General features: G+C 42.9%; 1 protein-coding gene across 4 annotated transcripts in view; it reads left to right on the forward strand.

The window, feature by feature from the left end:
* The window catches only part of FAM114A1 (family with sequence similarity 114 member A1), a 130,757-nt gene that overhangs the window by 66,256 nt on the left and 38,880 nt on the right, over window positions 1–25,621 (forward strand). The window contains exons 11-15 of one of the 4 annotated variants that reach the window (XM_076001177.1): window positions 804–943; window positions 3,271–3,343; window positions 7,572–7,625; window positions 9,341–9,483; window positions 11,577–12,020. In XM_076001177.1, the coding sequence (XP_075857292.1) occupies window positions 804–943; window positions 3,271–3,343; window positions 7,572–7,625; window positions 9,341–9,442 (369 nt within the window). In that variant the 3' untranslated portion in view covers window positions 9,443–9,483; window positions 11,577–12,020. Of the gene's footprint in view, window positions 1–803; window positions 944–3,270; window positions 3,344–4,792; window positions 4,835–7,571; window positions 7,626–9,340; window positions 12,021–25,621 lie in introns of those variants that run through there. The other 3 variants (XM_076001176.1, XM_076001179.1, XM_076001178.1) reach the window with 3 other exon arrangements.

Raw genomic sequence — 25,621 nt, forward strand, 5'->3', positions numbered from 1 at the left:
GTAATATTATATTCATTTTATTAGCAGCCTAATTACAAGAGAGGAGAGGCCATTTCTTTTTCATGTGTACCCTGTTCCATAACATAGAAATATGAGTAGGAATGTGATAAACGCTAAAATTTCTCTATGCCAAGACAATTCGTGGCTTAGTGAAGATTTTATAGCTTTTTTTCATAGCTTTACAATTATAATTTAAAGGGAAAAAGATATTTAAGAACATAGTTGATTTATCTTTAGGGTAGATTTCCATCTTATATGCAAATGTGTTACTATAAAATGTCTTTATGCCTTATAACTAATGAAGTAATTAAAGCTTTTTAAAAATATTTTCATTGCTTCAGCTTTTATTCTGTAGTTTAATAAATTTATGTGTGCATAATTTATACCCTGCCTGTGTTCAAAAAATAAGTTTGCAATAACTTCATCTTACATTGAATTGTAACTGTAATAAAAGTTTTTTAAATTAGATCACTCTGAGGAAAAATGTCCACTGAGGTATATTCATTCAGCCTCCCTTCCACACATCTTCCTTGGTGCCCGTCTGTTGTGTGCCCTGCGTAGCTCTCAGTACTGGGGACACAGCCATGAATAGGTTTGCCCATCCCTGGGGACCTGGTGGCACTTCCATTTTATAACAACATTCTACTTAGAAAAGTTTTAGCCATGCCCATAATCTTTGGGTAAACTTTTCCATGTTATATTTGGGTTATTTAAAAAGAATTCTATCATTTTTAATATCACAGGGTTTAAAAAAAAAGCACCTGCTCAGGGACCGTTTTCTTCTTTGTATTTATTTATTTCAGGAAGTCTACGTGTTGTCCATCGGAAGTCTGGCAGAAGTGACAGCCCGCTGTATTGAGCAGCTTCATAAAGTGGCAGAATTGATTCTTCATGGGCAAGAAGAGGAAAAACCAGCTCAGGACCAAGCAAAAGTTCTGATAAAGTAAATAAATGTTATTTTATTTCTGATAAATGTTACATGTAATTCTTAATTTTCCAATCTCATATATTTATGTGCCATTCAGATCCACACTCACACACAAATACCCGAGGCCACTAAAGATTCAGATGTCAAGTCTTCCATTGTTCCATGGTCATCTTAAGAAATAAGAAATGCATTATGTTAACAAGAAGAAGAAGAATTAACTAGGAATTATTTATGAAGAGATTAAAGTGAAGACCCCCAAAAGTATTTATTTTAATAAATCAAAGGCTTGGAAGTACAGACTTTTGAGGATAATTACATTTCCAACATACCACATGAATAGAAAGGGAACACTGGCACAGCTTGTCAGCTAGCTCTGCAGAGACAGACACACTGCCTTGTCCCTAGGGACTGACACCAGCCCTGCGTCTGAACCCTGGTAGTGATGGTCGCTGATGTGAGCAGCTCGCTGCAGACTGCCCCCGTGTGCTTGTGTGGGTCATTCAATATGCTCTTCAATAAGAGTAGCTAGTTATAATTTATTGAGTGACATAAAAATGTGTATGTATGTAACATATATGTATATGAGATCTAGGGAATATACATGAAAATAGTTGGTATGGAGTTAAGAATAAGTTCTTAACTTTTATATACGTGACTATATATTATAATATAGAAAATTAGCACAGGTCCAAGTACCCTGTTGCTATTATACAGACACAGGAGCCAAAATCAGAGCCCTCTGAACATATATGGGGACATACACACACACATACATCTCTCAGCACACTCATTCACTTTGCTAGCTAACTAGTCTTTGCTTACTACCACATTTGGCATTGTAGGTTGGGGAGTAAGTTTTTAGTGGAAGGACCTTTGGAAAGGTCAGTGTTAGTGTCTTTGTACTGGTAGCATTTTTCCTCACTTGTAAAGATTGGTAATTTTATCTAGATTTTCATATCTAAGCATATAAAAATCAAATATAAGAACCACATAATACCTCCCTTAATATTCCTAGAAAGAATACGTACTCACCTTAACATATAGAAGGAAGAGGAAAGGGAAAAATAGGAAAAGTTTAAAATATTGAGGACAATATCTAGGCACTATTTTATCTTGGCAGTACTGATTTGAAAGGGGAAGGCTGGACTTCAGAAGTCCCTGAGTGTAGATAGGATAGGATAGAGTAGGAAAGGGTAGGATATGAGGACCTTACTCTTAGCTCCTTTCCCTCCCAACCTTACCAAGCTGCACTAAGCCCTTGATTGGTCTGTACAGTAGGTGCCGCCACACTCACCTGCCAGAGAGCACAGACAGAATGTCCCTCGGCTACCCTGGCCTTGCTCTCAACCCTTTCTGCAGACAAGTTTTGATGGATGGATATAGCTCATCAAACCTAAGTACGTAGGTTAGATAGGCCCCTACTTATCAAAACAAAACTTAACCTCTACTGACTTTACTGTATCTTCTAATAATTAAGATTCTTAACTTGGGGTTATTGTTTTTTCTAATAGCATTTTAATCACTTTTTATAAAAGTTATATATACTAATTGTTAGAAAAATATCAGACAGTACCTACAGTATTAGGTTATTAGATTGTTTTCAGTTTTTGTCATCCATAATATTAGGATAAATATTGTTTTGGTTAAATAGGTGTGTCCATCTTGCATTATTTTCTTGGCGTAGTCTTAGAAATGCAGTGCTAGAATAAACTTGGAATTTTGATATAATTTATAAAAACATATTCTATAAGATCTCTATTTTGAGGCATATCAATAAAGACATAATGAAAGTAACAAGAGACACCTGAGTTTGGCTCTACTGCTCACCACTGCATGTCCTGAGCAGGTACTCAGCCTTCAATGTCAGTTTTTCATCTACATGTATTTATTGATGTATTTATTGATCATATAACCCATAAGGTCACTATGAGTATTAAAAATGAAAGTACTGAACATAGTGCCTCAATAAATGTTCATTATTATTTTAAAATGACCAGGAAGCTGGAGAGAAGCCACCTGGCAAGAGTTCGTGCCTCTGTATGTGTGGAGCTCCAGCCTGGCATTTTCCTGCACTTCATTTTGATTCCAAAATGAGGTCAAGTGAGTTAGATGATTATTCTCTAATTAAGCATAGAGAGAAAACCAGGATTAGATTAAACCACGATTGTGAATCATAGAAGATTATTGAGGAAAACTGTCTGATTGCCCATTTCTGTATAATAGCATCTTAAAGAGAGTCTGCTGTTCTTTTAAACATAAGACTGTATTAGTATCAGTAATTGTCAAACAGCTAAATTATTTACCTAATTGAAAACCCCCAAACCTCTTCTTTCTTATTTCAGATTAACTACTGCAATGTGCAATGAAGTGGCCTCCTTATCAAAGAAGTTTATGAATTCTTTAACCACTGTTGGGGTAAGATTACAATATTGATTTTTTTTCACCTTTTTTAAGGGAAGTAGATCTGCAAGGGTTTTGAGGAAACGTGGAAGATGTAGCGCCTTCTTTAAAGGTGCTACGGAAGCTGCACAGCGATGCGAGCTGAAATCAGACGGGCACCTGCAGGCAGTACAGGCCCCTCTGCCTGGGGCCTGGCCGGCCTCCGCAGCACGCCGTAGGGGGTTCAAGCCTCCATGGGCCTCATTTTCTTTCCTTTTTTCTTTAAGTGTCAGATGAAGGTTCCTTCCAGTACAGATAGATAGCTGTATCTGTGATGTATATAATTCAGGAATCTTTATTAAAATAGTGAATTTTGAATATTTTCATTCATTGTTGTTCTCAGAGCCTATTTTATAAGCCATACAAGAAGTTTCTTGGTTTTATTGTCACACTTCAACTTTAATGGAAAGACAATGTCACTGATTGGCTTAAGTGTTTCTATTCTCAGGGTAACAACTTTGAAAGGTTCAGCATTCATTTGGAGGTGTGGCTTCCAGCTGTTTTCTTTAAAAATCAGCTTAGTGGTGCCAGAAAAGACAAGTGGAAAGTATTCCCTTTGACCTTACTACTTTTTTCTTTTAAAGCCCTCAATGCAAGTTCTGATGATTCTTTCCATGAGAAACAGCAGGTTTACTTCCTATTTTAGTTAGCGGGATGTTTTGGTTGTGAGTGTATTCATTTCCTAGGGCTGCCGTAACAAAGTACCACTAATTGTGTGGCTTAAACAGCAAAGATTTATTCTCTCAGAGTTCTGGAAACTAGATGTCCGAAATCAAGGTGTTGGCAGGGCCACACTCCCTCCGAGCCTCTGTGTCCTCTCTCCTTGCTTCTTCCTGCTGTGGTGGCCCCAGCATTCCTTGGCTGTGGCTGCAGAACTCCAGATTGCCTCCGTGTCTCTTCCTCACTTCCTTCCCTGTGTGTGTCCAAACTTCCTTTTCTTACAAGCACACCGGTCCTGCTGGGTTGGGGCCTGGCCAACAGGACCTCATCCTAACGTACTGCACCTGCAGCAGCCCTAGCTCCAGGTAAGGTCACAGTCTGTGCTCCTGGAGGTTAGGACTTAGTATATCTAATTGAGTGGACCACAGTTCAACCCATAACAGGAAGCAACAGAAACAAGTCCCAAATAATGTAAAGAGAAAAGGAGCTTCATGAAGCAGAGGAGGAGCGTGAGCAGCTGTGGGGACCCAGCACCACGGCTCACGCACCTCTGTCTCAAGTGTTGCTGTCAGGGTGACTCAGTGGTGGCAGCTTCCAGCCCCATGTGTCGCTCCGTTCAAATTCCTGGCTCCTGGGTAAGGAGGTTTGAAAAGCTCATCAGCATGGGTCAGATGTCCACCTTGGTATCCCTCAGTTGCAACCAGGGACAGGGTCACATCTTGCAGAGCTACCTGGCTGCTGAGGTACACCCCTTCCCCTCCTCAGGCCAAGAGCTGTTCTCAGAAGAAGTGAGAAATGATCATGGGCCTGGCTGTCACCCCAAAAGAGGTCTGTCCCCCACTCTTCTGTAAGTGACTTAGTTAGTAAGGGGTAAGGTACATACCACCTAGTCTGCTGTCATGAAATCTGGTTTGCTTCTCCCATTTTGTGAAGCAGCCGCTTTCACAGCTGTCTAGTGTTGAGCCCTCAGCAATAGAGCTTCACTGTGTACAAGCAGAGTGCCGGGGGAGGCGGCGCTCACCGATACATGGTGGTCTGGATAAATGCACTTGTGTGTCCAGTGTTGTCTAAGTTACCTGATGCCCACAGACTTTGGTGTAAATGCTAGATTTGCAGAGAGGTCCCGGGTTCCCAAGACTCTATTGTACCTTCTTGTCACTCTGGTCATAGTTTACAAGATGAAGAAACTGAGGCCCAGAGGGGTGAATTGATCCATCCCGGCCTCTCAATTGATTTCCCAGCTTGCAGTTGGCTGCCTGTCAGGTACATCAGACAGACAGCCAAATGTCTGGGTCTCTATGGTTGTCTGGGGTTGAGGGTGTGTGTGTCTGCACGTGTGTCTGTGTGTGTGTATTTGTGTGTGTTTGATGTTAAACATTTATCTACATTAGTGCATAATATTCATGGTATTGCTTTCCATTCCTTTTAACATGTCATATTCCAGCACAGTGCTTCTCAAACCTTAATGTGCAAGCAAATCACCTGGAGATCTTGGTATGCAGATTCTTACTCAATAGGTCTGGGATGAGGACTGAGATTTGGCATTTCTAATAAGTTCTCAGGTGACGACAATGTTCCAGATCCACAGTCCACAACTTGGCCGGGCGCGGTGGCTCACGCCTGTAATCCTAGCACTCTGGGAGGCCGAGGCGGGCAGATTGCTCGAGGTCAGGAGTTCGAAACCACAGTCCACAACTTACGTAGCAAGACTCTGGCAGATAGTGTGTACTTGAACTTATATATATACGTGTACGTATATACACATGTGTACAAATGTTTACATGCACAAAATAAGAACACATGGTTATCATTTTGAAGAAGAGAAAGCTGACTTTAAATTAGAGTTTACTGAAATGCCATCTCACTACAACAGTGCCTCTGGTGTTGGGCTGTGATGAATCATTCACATCGTCATTGTTTCTGTTCTCTAAAACAGCCATTATTCATAACTTGAAGTTAATGAGTGTGTGTTACTCTCCAGACCCCATTTAAATTGCTTGCACATCTCATTGATTCTGAAAACCAATGTCATTTTATTGCCCTCATTTTGATTATATTTTAGAGGTTTATTGATAATCAAATAAACATCAAAGCAAATACTATAATGGATTTTGTGGTCACTTACTAAAATGTCTCAGATTTTAAGGAGTTTTTTCCCAAGACTCCATTATGGTTTCCCCATTAAGATGTTACTTCACCCTTTTATTGGTAGAGTAATGCCAATAAAAGTGCGCTGCTCTGGGAAGATATTTTTAATTTACACATTTTTGCTTACAGTAAACTCTTCCAGGTAAAGTAAAAGAAACCAACCAAATAAGATTGCCCTCTCTCTCCAATCTCTTTCATCATTTATGGCCTAAGAGTAGATCGAACATTTTTAGATAGAGAAGACTCTTGATTGATAGGCCAATACCATCAATAAGGGTAATAATACTAACACTAGCTTTCACTTTTTTTTTTTTTTGAGACAGAGTCTCGCTTTCTTGCCTAGGCTAGAGTGAGTGCCGTGGCGTCAGCCTAGCTCACAGCAACCTCAAACTCCTGGGCTCAAGCTATCTTCCTGCCTCAGCCTCCCGAGTAGCTGGGACTACAGGCACAAGCCACCATGCCCGGCTGATTTTTTTTTTATATATATATTAGTTGGCCAATTAATTTCTTTCTATTTTTTTATGGTAGAGACGGGGTCTCGCTCAGGCTGGTTTTGAACTCCTGACCTTGAGCAATCCGCCCGCCTCGGCCTCCCAGAGTGCTAGGATTACAGGCGTGAGCCACAGCGCCCGGCCGCTTTCACTTTTTAAGCACCTACTTTATACCAGGTTCTGTGCTCCACGCTTTACATATATTCGTGTTTTTCAAATTTGGATCTGTAGACCTGTTTGCAAGTTATACTTAAGAATGTTTTAAATTTGCTGCTCTTCTAGAAGATTCCCTATAACCAAGTATCCCTGTTTACATTTAAAAGAAGAAAGAAAAAAAGACTAAACCAGGGCTTGGACTAGGTTAGACAAGTGAGGGATTTAACTCACCTGTAAAATTGAAAGGAGCACAAAAAAGAAAAAGAAAAAAACCCAGTAATCTAGATAGATATTTTAAGGCAATATTTTAAAAAAATTAAAATGCAAAAAAAACTATCAACAAAATATCAAAATTTTAAGTAAAGACAGGATCCAACTCCACACTTGTACAACTTATCCTCACTCCCTTCACCCTAATCTTAGACTTGCTACAAACTTTAAATAGTTTAAAAGGTCTGAAATTGCTAGCTGTGGGAACTCAAACAAGTTATCTGACCTTCCTGAACCCTATTTTCTTCTCTTTAATTTAGAGTTATCATGATATCTAACTACCCCCTAAGATTTCTGTAGAAATTAAATGAGACCATATAGTGTAACACCAGACAAAGCCTAGTCTGTAGTAAGCATTCCACTTCTCCTCCTCTTCCTCTCTAAGAGATCCCTCAGCAGAGCCAGCGTGTTACACTCTATGTGGCCAGCCTTGCAGTATGAGCACCTAATCTGTCAATTTCATACTTTTGATTCCACAGAGTGACAAGAAGGCTGAGGTCCTTAACCCCATGATCAATAGTGTATTGTTAGAGGTAAGTGGCCCCCAGAGAGAAAGTACTTCTGAATCAAAGCAAATGTTAGAGCTCCTTTGTTTTTTGTCCTTCTCCCAGCAGCAAATGTTATTGCAATGTTATTGCAATTCTAAATCTTATCGTCAACAGGTTTTTTTAGTACATTTATGTAGCTCGACCAGCTGTAAACCCTCTGGTGAAGCAACAATTTTCAAGAATTCCTGATTATAAAAAGAAATGCTAAGCTTGCATGTTATTTCTGTAACTGTTCCCTCCAGCAGAAGCAGATTTCTGCTGCCAATTTGACACGAGATGTAGCACTGTGATTATTGGCTGTAGTGAGGGATTATTGCTCAGTGGTGATTTTCATCAAAATGAGTACCCCCCCCCATTCACAATAACCTTTGGTTTAGCTGGGTCCAAGCTCCAGGCTGGCAAAAATGACAAGTAGAGTGTCTAGCCTTTGCCCCTTCAGTGACAAGGGGCACCATCATCTATGACCATTCACTCTATGGCCTGCCCACTCACCAGTACCTTGTGGCATCAGTTGCATAGAAATGAAGCTGCCTCAACACTGCTGTAGGTTTTCCAGAAACCATGATGTAAGAGAAGAAAAGGGGCCCAGGAGGCCCTCTCATTCTTGCAGCATAGGTACTGTATTCTACCTGCAGAGAAAGGGTAGACGATCGGTGGAGCAAAGTCTTCCATGAAGGGCCAAACTTTAAGAAACTGGCACATCTGTAGCCACAGGACACCCCACTGAAGCCACACGGTGTTAACAAGCTAAGTTTGAACATGGGCAATGCATATGCAGTTTTTTGCTTTATGAAGTAGCTATTGATTGCAAAATTTGAAAATTACATAACTTCAAGAGGGTTTTGGGGAATTGTTCCTTAACCTTACTGTTAAGGAAAACTACCAAGGTACAAAAATAGCAAAGTGGTGGCACTGAGTGTTACTATTTAGGATGCAGACATACAGTGGGATGGAGTCGATCAGAAAGGACAGGAGCTACAGGGCAGGTCCTAGAGGGACAGACACAGCTAACAGGAAACGCTGAAAGGCAGAGGTAGAATATGGCAAGAGGAAATTTCTGCCCTGGCCACCCAGAAGTCATTAGCAAATTAATTTACCATGTCAGTCATGAGAATATTAGGTCAAGTGTTTTTTTCATTTTCCCAGTGGAAGTTTTCACATGTTTTTGTTACCCTACCCTTTAATGGCCTCTCCAATACTGTTTGTTAGTGTACCACACGCTAACAAACTAGTGAATAGTGCTATCAGATGCACAGACTAAGCAGAAAGGACCATGCAAAGGAGCATGACAGTATTCGAGGATTTGCCATGAATGGTTACCCAATAATATTTCCAATTAGCTTTATATAGACCACTCTTGTTTATTTACCTGTAGGGCAGGACAAACTGACCTCCTTCGTACTGTGCTTCTGTGTTATTTCGGGGCAGCAGGGTTGATCTGGGGGAAGGGTAGATGAGACTGAACATACTGGGCCATGAATAGACTCACACTGTGAAGTCTTCTCTGGTAGTGCAGCTAATTAAGAGCTGGGCATACTCCATCCAAGAGAATGTGTTCACACTGGCTTTATGCACCAATATTACAAGAAAAATATAATCCAATGTTGGGAAGTTTGAGGAGAGAGAACATTGTCAAATTAGGAGAATTGTCAAGATTGAGCTTTGAAAGTAACCTTCAGCCTCCTTGTCCCTGTCCACAGGGCTGCAACAGCACGACGTACGTGCAGGGCGCCCTCCAGCTGCTGCTGCCGGTTCTGCAGGTTTCGCACATCCAGACCAGCTGTTTGAAAGCACAGCTGTGACCCCACCAGATGCCATGGAGCCAAAGGACATGGCAGGCCAGGTTGCTTTCATATCTAAGCGGATGTTTTCTATACAGCTGGCCACAGACACCCATTTGAGGACACTACAAGCAATTTTGCACAGACAGCACTGAGAATGCACGTTTAAAGAGAGCTGTCATTTCTCTTAATGTATATGGTTGTTTTGACAAATAATTATGTTTTCTTTATGTTAATTATGTTACATGGCTTATATTGAAAATTTTCTTTAGTCTGAAATTCATTCACAAATATTCATGTCCACTTTCCTGGTCAAACATGCTATATTTAAAAATTCATAGGCAGACCCTAGGATTTTTAATTCTTTAAATTTCTACCTTTAAATGTCCCATTCTTATAGTATTACTTTAAATCAATTCTTATATTAAACTTTTATTACATAAATGTCATGGGCAAAAATAACACTACTGACAGATTTTACCAATTATGGTAAAAGAGGGACATAAGTATCTCTTTATAGTCATTCATTCTTGCAAAAGCATTTATTGAGTACCTACTGTGAGTTCACAACAAAGGAGCATGATCTCACTCCAGTAGAGGCAGATAGCAGGGTTTATGATGATTCCTAAAATGCTTTAAAATGCTAACAAATTTTCAAAAACTTACAAAATGTTAAGAACAGGGTAAATTGGTTATTTAAAAAAATTGGTGGTTTACCTTTCACTTCATTATATTTTCCCACACTGTCTGAACTATTTTATCCCAAACTTCATATTTGGGGTAAAAATATGTATGAAAAGGGGTATTGAGGAGTATTTGGTTTACAATTGACTTATTCTAATGGCAGAATTACAAAGCTTGGAGGTATTTGTCCCATGAAAGAGTCATATGTGCAAAGTGACCCCCCAAATGCTGGAGGAGCCAAGAAACCAAAGAAGAAGGCAGACAAATCCAGTTTGTGGCCATAGGATGATTTATTAGGGGGACTTACAGACAGAAGCATGGTCTTGGGTGGCCACAGGACAGGTAGATCTCCGCACCACAAGCCCCCACTCCCAGGGCTTATGTTTTCGGGGAAAAGCACCAGTGCTCTGGAAGGAATGCGCAGGCGGCTCGGCCGGCAGCGCCGGGCTGTTTGGAGGAAGGCGAGCCCGGAGCGGGGAGGTGTTCCTATGTAAACAGTAATAGCCCACCAGGCATTTGGGAGGATTCCCAGATTCGAGGTTAGCCAGGCAGATTAGCATTTAAAAAAAATAAAGTCACTCTTGACCCCGCAGTAGTAAAATAGGAAATCAAAGGGATTTTAACACGGTAGAATCCCAGGACTGCATTTCCAAGTCTGCCCCGCAGACTGCGCTCGCCGCGCCCCGCGGGGCCGCCTGGGAGCCGGAGCCGGCGAAGGCGAGGCGGGCAGCAGACTGCGCGGGGCGCCCTGGCGCGGGTCGCAGGGCCTGTGTGCTGCCCCGCACCCCCACGGGCACTGTGCCCAGAAGTCTTGCCCCGTAGCTCTCTCCAGGACAAATGAAGCTTGCAGTTGTGCGAGAGTGAGAATCTCCTGTTCATATTTGCTTTTGTTCCCCTGGTAGAAGAAACTGCCTTTGTTCCACACAGGCAAGGTAGGGGCATCTTCATGTCACCCCCTACTATTATTAGTGTTTTCTGTGTCCTGTATTTTATGTGTGTATCTCCGGAAACAGCCATAGAAACATAAGAACAATTTATTTACAGCCTAGAAAATAATTCTCTGAGGGATCAATTAAAGATTTTTTTCCTCCTTTTTTATTGCCTGAAACGTTTCTCTTATTAATTCCAGAGAATGATTAACTAATGAAAATGTTTTATTTACCTCTTCATAAACTTTAGACTTTTTAATGTATAGAGTAGAGGAAATGATTTAGATTTACAATTTCTTCACATCAGGTTTTCTTTTTAGCATCATATTAGTTTAGACATTAACTGGAAATGTAAAAGAAAAACAGATTTTCTCTAAGGAGCTAAATTTCCAAACTTAGACATTTTGCCTAACTCCACCCATTTAGTACATAGCAAAAATTTTAACCAAAATAAAATGGAAATCTTTAAAAGAATAAGAAAGATAATTATTCAAAAAGAAGTGGCTGGCATTATTGACGTTGCGTGTATGTCTTTGTGGCAGGTATCAAAGGTTGCCAGGCGGAGACGCAGGCTGAGAGATGACTCCCCGGCCTAGTTCCGTGGTCTGTGAATGACATTCTTTAAGAGAGAATAATCACTTAAAAATATATCCACCCTCCAAAATATCTTTCAATACTGTTTTTCACCATCACTTTTAAATAATGTAACTGCTTCTTTGTTTTGCTTTAACCTGGCAAACACAGGATTCAGACCTGGGCAAATGTCAATCAATTACTGAATGAATGATTTAACAGGCTTCCCTTGGAAGTGTTGTATTCCTTCAATAATCCTTTACATAAATTGGATTCATTTCACTGTATGCAATTACCCTGAACAAGTGTGCCAGTTTTTTTTTTTTACATCAAGTGCAAAGTAAGGTCTAGTCTAAATAATGAATGTCCTGTGCCTGTGCCCGTGCCTTATTAAATAAAAAGCATCAAAAGCAGATTTCATGTCCAAGAAAAATTGTTGTCAGGTATTGCAACATACAGATCTAAAGGGCAAAACTGAGTCCCCGATCGCAAAGCACAGGGCAGCTCACGCATGCTGCGCCGCTGAGAAGACTGGCTCTGTGTCCAGCTCCCGGGCGGGGCTGCTCGTGGAGCTCAGAGCTAAAGGAGTGGTATGAGAGTGTGCAGCACTGCAGCAGCGCCAGCTGCAGACCGTGGGCCTCAGCTGCAGAGCTCAAAGGGAGGAAGGCAGTTCAGGAGAGAGGCCTGAGCACAGAAGTGAGAGCATTTACTTGTACTCTGTAGGAATCAGCTGCCCAAAAGCACCCAAAGATCTGGAAGGTCGCCTTCTCCACAGGCAGGCCGTGCTGTGCGTACGTCAGCAACAAAGGCAGGCAGATCTCAATCATAGCCATCCAGAAGTCCAGGATATAACATCTCAGGGAAGCAATTTAGCAAAAATTTGAAATAAACATTTTATTTCTCTTTCTTCCTCAACACTGTGTCGGGGTTGGGGGTGTGTGTGTGTGTGTGTATGTGTGTGTGTGTGTGTGTGTGTGATCACAACATATAACTTCAGATGGTATTTAATTTTATAAAGCAATTATCCTTCAGGGTCAAGCTGAAGGTCAAGTTTTTGAATAATGTAAAAACAATCCTTTGATCCTCCTCTTGAGCATGCCCTACATTCTGATATTCAGATCCAGGCTTCTGTTTGGTTTCTTAAATTACCATGTTTATAAAGGCACATCAAAGAGATCATACTGAAAATCTGTCTCAGAACTGCAGTTCTGCTCTGGTTTTGTAGATGATTAGGATTCATAATACCATAGGAGTGGATTCAGATCAGCCATTCTTCACATAAAAGAAAAAACTGATGTGGTTAAGCATGTGTTTTATTTTTCTAGGTATCACTTAGGCAGGTTTATGTTCATTTTCTATGTATTCATTCATATGAGATGCTACCCTAGAATATGTGCTGTTAAACAAATTTGAGGAAAGACACCATTCTACTCATTTTTTTCTTAGACCCTAAAAATAATCTGAATTATTCTACCCTTTGAACATTTCACCTTTAGTAATGATTGAATTAGGGCACCCAAGACAGCAGGAAGTGTATGGGTGGTGCTTCTGCTGTTCTGGCGTCCAGGATCATCACAGACTGGGAATAGATGCTGATTATGGAGGGTCAGAATTTTATGTTGGGATTTAAACTACATTTACCTTTGTCTAGATCAGAGAGGATTTTTCTCTGCATGAGCTATCAGCCACAAAGCAGCAGGGTTATGTCAGCCTGTGGTCACTGCTGACTCTAGACAGGCCTGTCTCTTCTACTAGTCTCAAAGGAATTCTATATTGCAGAAGAAGAATATGTATATTTCTTAAATGCCTTCACTGAGTGCAGCAGATCAGGGCAATCCAGAGATGTCCTATCTCCCTGCCCTCGGTTTCACGCTAGGCTTGCAAGCTGCCATTTGGAGGAAAAAGCCAGCGTAGAAGCCAAGGCCAGATGGATGAAACCTTGGCAAAAAACAAAGCTGAGCTTCTGCCTTTGAGTCTCATTTTTCTCTCTCAGGAATTTTTTGCCAAGGTTTCATGACAGTCACCAAGTACCTGACTTCCAGGATCAGCTTTTAAAATCCTGCCCGTCATTTCCATATCTTTCCATATCCCTTCTCTTTCTCTACATTTTTACTCTGCTTTCTCCGTTTGCCAGAATGCAATCTGTACAAAAGATTTCAATCATAATCATTAATATGCATTTACTATATGCTAGGCATCGTATTGAGTATTTCATTTGCATTATCCCATTTAATCTCCATAATCACCCTATTGCATAGATATTATTATAATCTCCATGTACAAATGAGAACATTGAGACCCAGAGATGTTATATGACTTGTCCAGATTTACACAACCAGTAAAACAGAGCCCGGATTCAAACCTGGGTCAGTTTAACCTGACTAGCAAGCATTTTTAACTTTTAAGACTTTTTAAGACAGGCTTCCCAACAAAACAGAACTGTAACATGTTATTTTTAGAGCCATCTGAGCGCTCAGGTTTATATGTTTAGCTGTCTTTGAGCGGTAAGGTAGATCTGTAGCTGGAAGATGTGGTTGTCAGCTCTGGTTGTTTCCATGCAACTGAGAACAAACTGAGACTAAAGAGACAAAGAATGAAGCAATGAAGCCAAGTGAGGTCGTTCTGCCCTGGGCGGTTCTCACTGCCGCCTCCTCTTCCTCATGGCCCAGGCGCCCACACAGCAGCCTCCGGCCACTCACACAGCATGCTGTCTCACGAGTGCCTTGATGTCACTAGTCTCCACTTCCTCCTCCCTCTCCCTTCTCTGGTGCCAGGGAAGCCCGTGGTAAATCACCACCATTCCTGAAAATCCTTAACCCTCCACTGCCTTCCTGGAGCATGGGTTTTTGTTTTTGTTTTTGTTTTTAATGCTTTTACTTCCTTGAAGATTAGACTTGTCTAGACAGCCTTTAAGCTGAATCATCAGTTCCAAGTCCTGCGAGATAATGATTAGTATTTTAAAGAAGTATTGAATAATGCCTTCTTGCCCCTGAACTTGGTGCTGATCTTTGTTAAGCCCAGGAAATGATGATCCTGTGGAGGTCGTGACAGTGATGATGAGGATGATGGCATACTTGCTGATTATGTGCTATGTATGCTTCGGACACAGAGCACAGGCATTTCACGTCTGTGGTCTGATGTCATCCTCCACATCTACCTTATGCGATAGCTGCTATTACTGTCATACCCATTTCACAGATGAAAACTGAAGCTCAGAGAGATTGAGTAATCTGCCTGTGATTATACAGCTGATATTGATAACTAGAAGAGCTGGGATTTACATCTAAGCAGTATATAAAATGCTAGACAAAGCCCACAGAAGAGCAGATATTTGGTCATAAAAAAGGAAAGTTGCTCATTGTTACTTGGTCCGAGTTCTCCTCTTTCAGCCAATACCTGGGCTCCCCTCTCTATCCTGTGGCCTCAAGCAGAGACAGATTTCTTCACAAATCTCCCAGTCAGAAGGCTAACCACATTCTTCCTTCAAGTTCCTGTGATCCCAGGAGAGAGAGTAGCCCGTACGCCACATTCTCTCTCATGTTATAAACCTTATACGTAGAATCATTCATTTCTTACTGAAAATTAAGATGCTTTTTGACACTTCTGCAGGAAAGTTCTAGTCTACTATCTTTGGGGGAAAAAATCCCACTTCTAGGAAGTGATAAATGACAAGACCAAATGATGAACTGTCTGACAGAAAACTCCAGCCATTTCCCAGTGGGGAATATCGGTCCCAGAGCACGTCTTGTGGGTGCTTTTCTCCCAGACACCTTGTGGCTCCCCCCCTCACTTCTTTCAGGGCTTTATTCAAAAGCTACTTTTTGAATAAAGCACCTTTCTCTGCTTCATTGTTTTGCTCTTTAGGAAGTATCAGTAACACCCTTTGTATCTTACCTGTTTGTCTGTTATCTGCCTTGGTGGAGCATGTAGTTTCCCTGAGAGCAGAGATTTTCCTCTGTTTTGTGTGTTACCATATTCCCAGCACCCAAAGCAGTGCCTGGCACATCATAAATGCTCAGTAATTATTTGTCACATGAATAAATAGGTCATAGTCTTCAATGTACAATCTGTAAATGTTGACTGAGATAATGGAGGCAGCCATTATCATTATAGGGTAATTGATGGGAAAATGTCTGGTAGAGTTAAATTACAAAATGTTATGAAGTAATCACCATGTTTCCCCCAAAATAAGACCTACCCATAAAATAAGCCCTAGCAGGATTTCTAAGCATTTGTGCAATATAAGCCCTACCCCGAAAATAAGGCCTAGTGGTGGGCGTGGCTGCGCAGCCTAGCTGCACGGCCCATGCGTGTCGTCGCAGAGCAGTAAAGAAGACGAGCAGCCCTTCTCATCTGCCCCTCGAGAGCTCTAGTGCTCGACATGACAGACTGGGGCCAATGGTTCTAAAGGAAATAGAGTCGCAAGAAATTCAGGATGGAATTCAGGGTTTGGAGAGTTATGATGATGTTCCAGAAGAAGACTTAAATATATTTAAATAAATGTAGATTGTTGTACCATACTTAAAAAAAATAACACATCCCCTGAAAATAAGCCCTAGGGTGTCTTCCTGAGGAAAAATAAATGTAAGACCCTGTCTTATTTTCAGAGAAACACGGTATGTCCATTTTAATGGTATTTGGCCTTGTAGCATAAATGGGTATGATTTGGAGGCTTAGAAATGCATAAATGTTTTTCCATTAAGATGAATAAAATGTATATATTTTACTTTGAAGAATACACTTAAGACTCTTCAAGGTATCAAAACCTCTCAAGAAGTTACTTGGGTACACCCAAAACTATTAACAGTGTAACCAGAGGTGGAAGGGGGTATTATATGTGGGGCAAAATGTCAGAATTAGACACAGTGATCAAAGGGGACTTCAGTGTTAAAAAATCAAAACAATAATCAAAAGAAATTGCTTCTCATCAGGGAGATCAGAGGCTCGGCCCCTGCCAGAGATGTAAAGTATAAAATACACAAGTTATTCTTCAATAAAATAGCCAGAATTATCAGTGAGAGTGTCTAAATGATTTGAATTTCTTTACCATCAATGTTCCTGTAAGTTTCTAAGACAAAGTTGATTATACAAAGCTCTCCTTGCTATCCTCAGAAAAGCCCAAACCAAGTATTCCAAATATATAATTTGTGAAGATTGTGAATGATGTAAACAGAAAAATTTGTCATTTCCATCTCATTGGAAAATGCCTCCAACTTCCTTAGCCAGACAGTCTCTCCAATCTTGCTACCAAACCTGAACAGCTCTGGGATACGTAATGACTACAGAAGCAATTTCAGAAACTTCTGGAGAGAAATATGAATGGTTCTATGGTTCAGAGTTATTAGGTTGATGTCCAGATGCATATCATATTTGCAAGTGGCAGTTTACAATCTGCTCATCTTTGCAAATGTAGCACAAGGGGGTTGAAATCCCTGCGTTTGCAATGTCTGTCTCTCCCTCTCCAAATTTATGGTGAAATTGTAGACACTAATAATGTGTCAGGGTTGATGAACTGAGGTCTCTGCTCTGCTCTCACGGCTTCATTTCACTCAAAGGAGAGTAATAGATGGGAAGTGAAAGTCTCACCACATAACAAATCTGAGTCCTAATGACCTTCCTGAACTGCAAAGTGGGTTTGTAATTTACTTGGCCTTGCCCAAGCCATTTGGTGTCTGATTTGGGGTGTTAATGCATCTGGGCCATTTTGGGGCCACAACTGTGCGTTTTAGCATTTCCTCAAATGACTCATGAAGGGCCATAACTACCTTTTACCTCAGGTAAAATTTTTCATCAGTGACAGTGGAAGATTCGCTCCCAACTGCTCTGTCTGCTGCCTGATGGCAGTGAGACGGAGCAGCCCACAGGGAGTCACAGCCTGTTCTGCAGCCCCTGGGACCACAGAGCAGCCATTTCTTATAGGGTGCGGGTGTTGCGAGCCAATGCCTGGTATCACACATCTCTTTATTTTAAAACCACGTGGTGTCTGGCAAGAAATGTAGAGTGAAGACTCACATTTACTCAGGGGAGTCATGCACAAACTCACGTCTTTGCTTGCTGAACTGTGCCGCGTCTGCCACTCGCTGCTCATCTCCGTCTGGGTTTGCTGCACAGGCAGCAGGTGGTCATTCACTGCTAGGCCATCAGTGCCAGATGGGAAGAATAATGCATATCAAATGGTCTGAAATTAGTAGGCTTAAAAAATGAAAGGCTCATTGATTTTTAAAGTTCTCCATGTATTGCGTCAAAATGTTGCCTTTTTTGCTTCTTTTAGTCATGTTTTTTTCATGCCAGAGCCAAAACTGAAATGAATCTCAAGATAAAGTAAAAGAGAACATCTACCGATTTTCATAAACCTCTACTGTCCATTCATTTAGTCAACTACCCATCCACATGTCCATCCAGTCAGTCCACAGCATTTATTGCAACTGTTTTACACTCTCCTAAGTAAAATAAGGTTCAATTTGAAATTCACTTTGCATTTCTTTCATCTAAAATTGTAACTCACCTTGAGCACAGAAATCCACTGGACGTATCCATGGCTTTGGCGACCGCCCACCCATGTGCTGACGGCGACCAAGTTTCTCTGTGGAACCTGGACATCACTCCTGAATTCCAGCCTTATCGTGGACTTCCTACCAGACTTCTACACGTCAGTCCTTGGCTACTCCATGGAACCTCATCTAAACATGTCCAAATTGAATTCATCATGTACCTCCCTCTTCCTAAATTCTCTGTCTTAGTTCACTGTATAGGGTGACCTCTGCCGAAGTCCAGCTACCACCCTCGCTTGTTGCTTTTTCTCACCTTCAACACCCAATCAGTTTCCGTTTGCTGTCAATTACTCCTTATTTGTACATCTTCCTCCATGCCCTTGCTTGGTTTTTCTTCACTTTTTTCTCCTTCTTCCTGCAAACTATTGTGATTGATTCCAGCCTGGTCTCAGCACAGGTTTCAGTCCCCTTCCGATTCATCCCTGACAGTAGTGTTGGCATAGTCTCAGTCCTCTCATTAAAACCTTCACTGGCTCACCTAAGCAATTAGGAAAATTCCCAAACAAGACCTTTTACAGTCTGGTCTCTGCCTATTTTTTTAGGCACCTTCATCAATTCTCCCCACAAAACTCAAGTATAAGCCCCACAGAAACCCTTGTGGGTTGCCCTTGCACCGTGCTCCCTGTCACCTCTGTGCAGTGGCATTTACCTCCTGCAGCTGCTGCCATGCATTGATGAGAGCCGCACTCCTAAAATCAACGTAAGCGTCATCAGCACAAATGAAATTGTGCTTTACTGGAATTTATCTTTGACTGGATTTTTAAAATCTGGCTATAGTATCACCCCAAAAGAGTGGATGAAATTCTATAAGTCCTCCGGTGTTTCAATATTCTTACTGTTATGATTCAAGAACTGGTATTTGGAGAAAACTAGGAAGAAAACACAAAAGATTTTTCAGGGAAGTGTGTTTGCTTAACCATTAATGCATTTATTTTCCTTTAACCATAGAGACTTAGTTTGTTATTGTGCATTGGACTCTAGAAGAAGAGAGTTAGGGAGCAGCTCTTCTCCAGGTTGAACAAGGAAACTGGTTCTGGAATACCAATTAACCGCTACCTATAGTGGTATTTCTCTGAATGCAATCTGGCTTCTCTGTATTCCAAAAACATTTGGCATAATAAATCATTCTTTCAGCTGTGCAGTAGCATTTAAGGCCTGTCTGCTTAATCTTTAATTGGTTAACCAGCTACAAGCTCAAATTATATAGTGTAAAAACACTACAATAGATCACAGTATTATCAATTTTCCCCTGCAGAACTTTGACATTTTCAAGCTTAACAAAGCCCACCTCTCTCTTTCTCGTCTCACATTAATTACTGCAATGTCCTTGGAATAGAGAACAGCATAGTTATTATTTGCAAAGAGAGCATATTTCTGTCTCCTGAATGTCAAGAGCCCATGCGTGTGTGCATGACGTGTGAGTGTGTGTGTGTGTGTGTGTGTGTGTGTGTGTGTGTGTGTGCTGGAGGACATGCAGGCCTTGAATTAGGGCTTCATTTTCTATACACCCCCACCCAAATGTCTTTATTATGTGTCCTTTCTACGCTGGCAAACTTATCCTTTAAGCATCCTTTAACTTATCCTAATTAGACATGTCTCCTCCTCCAGGAAGTCTTCCTTCACTTCTATCTTCTACCTGGATTTAGATGCCCTTGTCTGGGCTCCCGCAGCACTCCATTCATTTAGTCAACACTTACTGGGTAATTCCTGAATCAGGGACCTGGCCTGGTACTGGGAATTCAGAGAAAGACGAAACTAGTCTCTCAAGTGCTTAAGACCCAGCCTAGGCCGGGCGCGGTGGCTCACGCCTGTAATCCTAGCACTCTGGGAGGCTGAGGCGGGCGGATTGCTGGAGGTCAGGAGTTCGAAACCAGGCTGAGCAAGAGCGAGACCCCATCTCTACTATAAATAGAAAGAAATTAATTGGCCAACTAACATATACATAGAAAAAATTAGCCGGGCATGGTGGCTTGTGCCTGTAGTCCCAGCTACTCAGGAGGCTGAGGCAGGAGGATCGCTTGAGCCCAGGAGTTTGAGGTTGCTGTGAGCTAGACTGACACCACAGCATTCACTCTAGCCTGGGCAACAAAGCGAGACTCTGTCTCAAAATAACTAAATAAATAAAAAAGACCTAGCCTACCCTTTTCCAGACTGCTGTAATTGTCTGAGATAACCTGTCTCTGGTATCAGACTGTGCCTGGCATACAGTCGGTGTTATATTAACAAATAAATGGATAAATAAAAGACCTCCACTTCAGCAATATTTTAATAATCAAAAGGGGGCTCATCCAGGGCTTTAATACATAATAATCTTCAACTAAATTTCACTGAAAAAACTTCTACTAAGCTAGGTCTGGGTCCTGAGATGATGGGAAGGTCCCACACTGCTCAGCTGTTGCTCAGCCACTGGATCTAGTTTTTTGACAAGTACGCCACCGGTCTCTTCCAGGGTCCCAGGGCCTGCGTGAGTACCCCCTTGGCTATTCCCCTCTTCTTGTCTATGAACAGGTGAAACTCTTTTGTAGGATCAGGGAGTGCTAGGGCTGGGGCTTCCAGCATGGCTGCCCTCAGGGCCTGAAAAGCGTCTTCCATTTGCACAGTCCACTCCCTTGCTCACCCCGCCTTACGCCCTTCATACAGAGGTCGAGCCTTTTCCCCAAACCCTGGAATCCAGGGGTGGCAGTAACCCACCGACCCCAGGAATTCCCTCAGTTCTCGGCTCGAGGCTGAAGTGGGTATCTTTAACACAGTCTGCTTCATTGCCTCGGTTAGCCACCTTCGGCCACCTTTTATTTTATATCCCAAATAGGTGACTTCATCCTTGCAAATTTGAGCCTTCTTTGTACTGGCTCGGTACCCCAACTCGCCTAATACTTTGAGTAAGTCTTTGGTGCCCTCTAGGCAGGCCCGGGGGTTAGGTGCAGCTAACAGCAAGTCATCCGCGAACTGCAGCAGAGTCACCTCTGGGTGATCAGTTCGGTACTCACCCAGGTCATCATGGAGGGCCTCGTTGAACAGGGTAGGCGAGTTTTTAAACCCCTGGGGCAGTCTCATCCACATCAGCTGCCCATGAATTCCTCTCTCATCGTTCCACCACTCAAAGGCGAAAATCTCCTGGCTGCGTGTCGCCACCGCCAGGCTAAAGAAGGCATCCTTTAGGTCTAGGACGGTGTACCAAGACAGCGTGGGAGAGAGAGAGCTCAACAGAGTATAGGGGTTAGGGACTGTGGGGTGGATATCCAGGGCCCTTGTATTGACTTCCCTGAGGTCTTGCACAGGCCTATAGTCCTTACCCCCCAGTTTCTTCACTGGCAACGGGGGGGGGGGGCGTTCCAGGCCGACTGGCATTTCCGGAGAATCCCACTGTCCAAGAGTCTCTGAATGTGGGGCGTAATTCCCACTCTGGCTTCCTGGGACATGGGGTACTGTCTGACTTGGGCTGATTCGGCTCCAGGCTTTAACTCAATGTAAAGAGTTGGCTGGTGCTTTGCCCATCCTGTGTCCCCTGTCTCAGCCCATGCCATGGGAAATTCACAGAGCCATTGCTCCATGCCTTCCTCTCTGCTTTTTATGGGCTGGTACAGTCTATATTCATCTGCCTGTGTCAGGGTCAGGATCTGAGTGACCCGGGGGCTGTTGATGAGATTGCCTTTTTTTATCAGTTATTATTACTCCCTCTTCTTCAAAATGAATTTGAGCCTTAAGCTTGGTAAGGATGTCTCTTCCCAGTAGCGGTGTGGGGCACTCAGGGATGACCATAAAGCATGACTCACTTGTCCTGAACCCAAATCCAATCTCCGCCGTGTGGTCCACCGATATAGTTTGGCTCCTGTTGCCCCCTGCACCCAACCGGTCTTACTGGACAATTTTCCTGTGTCTTCCGTTAGTACCGAATGTTCTGCTCCTGTATCTATGAGGAAGCTGACTGGGTTCCCCTCTACTTGCAAAGTTACCCTAGGTTCGGGGAGGGGGACCGAACCCTGTCTTCCCTATTCGTCTGTCACCTGTCCTGCAACCATGACTTTTTCAGGACCTCCAAGTCTTCGCCCCCCTTTCTTTTTGGGGCACTCTTGGGCCCAATGCCCATGCTCCTTGCAATTGGTGCATTGATCCTTCCTAGCCTCTCCCGCCGGGGCCTTTCCCTATCCTCTGACCCTATCTGCCCCCCTCTTGTGGCGGCTAGCAGGATTTTAGCCATCTCTCTGTTTGCTTTACATGCTCCTCTAGCTTGGAATTTCCTATCTCCTATCCTGATCCTCTCTAACCTCTCATCTGGCATCTCTCTATTGTTATAGACCTTCTCCGCCACTTCTAATAGGTCCTGCAGAGTCTTCTCGCCTAATCTATCTATTCTCTGCACCTTGCGCCTGATGTCGGGGCCGCCTGATTGACAAACCATCATAACAGCGGCTTATTCTCCTCCATTGTGGGATCTATGGGGGTGTACTGCCGGAAGGCCTCCATGATCCTCTCTAACTATGCTGCCGGGCTCTCCGGCCCCTGACGAGCGTCTCCTACCTTAGCCAAATTGGTCGGCTTTCGCGCCGCCATACGGAGACCGGCCATCAGAGTCTGGCAGTAGACCCGGAGATGCTCCCTACCTTCAGCCTCATTGTAGTCGCAGGGTGGCCATTCAAGGGGAAAAGTTCGGTCGATGGTTCTCGGGTTCGTAGTAGGTCTGCCGTCCTCCCGGAACCAGCTTCCGCGCCTCCCCCTGAATCTTTTCTCTTCGAAGAGCACCTTAAGCAACTGCTGGCAATCATCTCAGGTGGGCTGATGAGTAAACAGAACAGAGTCTAAAAGATTAATTAGGTCTCTCAGATTCTTGGAGATGTTCGAGTTTTGAGATTTCCAATTATAGAGGTCACTGGAAGTTCTAGTCGCCCCCGCGGATCTTTTCGTGGGTCCCCAGCCCAAAAACCCACACAACCCTGATGGGTTCTCTGGCTGAAACCATAGAACCCAAAGACCCCAATAAGCCAACGGGAGATGTCACACTCACTCACACACACACAGAAAGCCGGCGACAAACAAAGCAGACAACAGACAAGTGGACAGTGAGGTAAACAGACAACCTAACCTGGTCCGGACCTGCTCCCCGGTCTCCTCCTGACCGAGCCTTAGGCTACAAGGTCAGCTCCGGAGTCCCAACGGGGCCAGAGGACGTCTCCACCTGGCTCCGACCGGCGACCCACCAGGGCATCCGCCTAGGTCCTGTGCCGGCGTCCTGATCCGGGGTCCTGCAAGGGGATTCCGCGTCCCTTGCCCCACACCACACCCGGCTAGTCCGGGGTGGATTTTCACACTCCTCCCTCAGCCCTGAATTCTGTCTGGTAGTCTGTGGGGAAATCCCGGACAAGCCCCCAAATGTTAGAGTCGGAATACCCACAGCGTTACCGGACAGAGAGCCAGAGTCACTGAGGATGCAATTACACAAGAGGAGGTTTATTTTCTGGCTAGCCAGGGTCCAGGCCCCAGAGCACCAGCGCAGTGGCCACTCTCGCAGGCAAGGACCCCGGCCGGAACAACGGCATGCCTTTTATCCCCATGGTGCACAAGCTGCGCACAAGCTAATCGTGCGTGGATTATGCGTTGACCTTTAAAATGATTGGTTGCCCACTACTGCCTTTTGAAATAATTGGCGGGTTGGTTGCCCTCTATTGCCTGATGGGCCAGTCGCCCGTGCTTCAATGACCTCATCCCATAATTCCCCTTACAGCGGTGTAGCAAGCAAGCAATGACCAGAAGCAAAGGTTTGCGGTTAGCTCATTATTGCCCCACCCAAGCAGATTCCCGACAATTGGAAAAATTCCTCTGCCCTTCCTCTGCCCTACAAATTCCTCTGCCCATCCTCTGCCCTACACAACAGGTTCTCACTTATTAGTGGGAGCCAAACAAAGGATATAGATGGTCATAAAGCCATGTAATGAGCGCTGAAAACCAAGAAGTGGGGAGGGAGTTAGGGGAGTGAGGTATAAAAATCTACCTGTCTGGTACTGTGTACACTATTCTGGTGACAAGTACACTAAAAGCTCTGACTTCAGCATTCACAACTCATCCACGTAACAAAAAACACTTGTATCCCCTAAATCTACTGAAATAAAGAGAGGGGGGATGGGGGCAGAGAGAGAGAGAGAGAGAGAGATTTTTTACCACAGGGGACTTTGAGGTGGTTTAAAAGAATTTCTTTTAAAAAAATCAATTAACACATTCCCTATTGATCCTGTTTTATGAGAATCCAGAGCAAAAAGCTTCAGAATGTGCAATTCTTCTCACAGCTACCAAATAATTGAGTTTTTTGAGGTACTTTGTTGTATGCGTCGAGACAACAAAGGTACTTGTGGAAGAATATTGTTTGTATGCAGAACTGCCAGGCATTGTTGGGACAAAAAAGATTGGGAATACATAACTCCCTACTAGAAGTGTTTACGGAAAGGCCTTTGCCTATCTCAGACAATTTTTTGCCCTGAGAAAAAGGATCCACTTGTACCTCCATAGGGTAAGATTCGGTGATTAAGATGCAACAGAGCAGAGGATCAAGAGCATGGATTTTGAAACCAGACTGCCCGGGTTCAAATTTCAACTCTGCAGCTTAAATGCTATGTAACCTTGAGCAAGTTACTTAACCTCTCTTTGCCTTAATTTCTTTACCTATAAAAGGAAATAATGATAATAGTACTTACCTCCCAGCCTTGTGAAGAGAAAATTAATTAATACATATCTAAGTGCTTCAAACAGTGCCTGGCATATACACAGTACTGTTATTAATTCCCTTCCCAACTCCCACCTCAGCCTGGGGCTATTTTGGCAGTGGCTCAGGAGCTATGACTGCCCTTAAACAACTGAAAAACTGGAGCAGATATACATCTTTTAGAGTGAGTGGAGAAAAGTCCTCCCCAAATACACACAGCTAGAAAGGAAAGACTTAGAAATGGGAAATAGTCACTTTCAGAACTAGCCCATATATTTCCCTAGAGCAAATCACTTCCTTTCCAAACATGAACTTCCTGTAAGAGAATAAACATGTATAGAGAGCTGGAAAGAAGCAAGGATCCATATAAGGATATAAACTGATACCTGTTTTTAGCAGATGCTAAATATCTGAAAGGACTATCTCCTGAAACAATTCTTTAAAACTACACAAAGGTAATTGTCAGTTTGGGGAAATAATGAGGATTTTTAAGTCACCATCTTCTATTTAATATTGCAGTTACACACACACATACACACACACACACACACACAGGGGTGGGGGAGGGAGAGAGAGAGCTGAGTTTTACACTAAAAAGGAAGTTCTTTAATAAAAATAAAAGAAGCAGCAGCAGCCTGCACTACCCTGGGGGGTGGAGAGACCTTGTCTTTGTTCCCAGTTCTGTTGCTGCTGAGCTCTGTGCTGTGACCTTGGGTGAAACCTCCAACTTCCAGGGGCACCAGGGTCCTCAGCTATAAGATGAGAGGAAGTT

Source organism: Microcebus murinus, chromosome 3 (genome assembly GCF_040939455.1).
Source record: "Microcebus murinus isolate Inina chromosome 3, M.murinus_Inina_mat1.0, whole genome shotgun sequence".
Lineage (NCBI taxonomy): Eukaryota > Metazoa > Chordata > Mammalia > Primates > Cheirogaleidae > Microcebus > Microcebus murinus.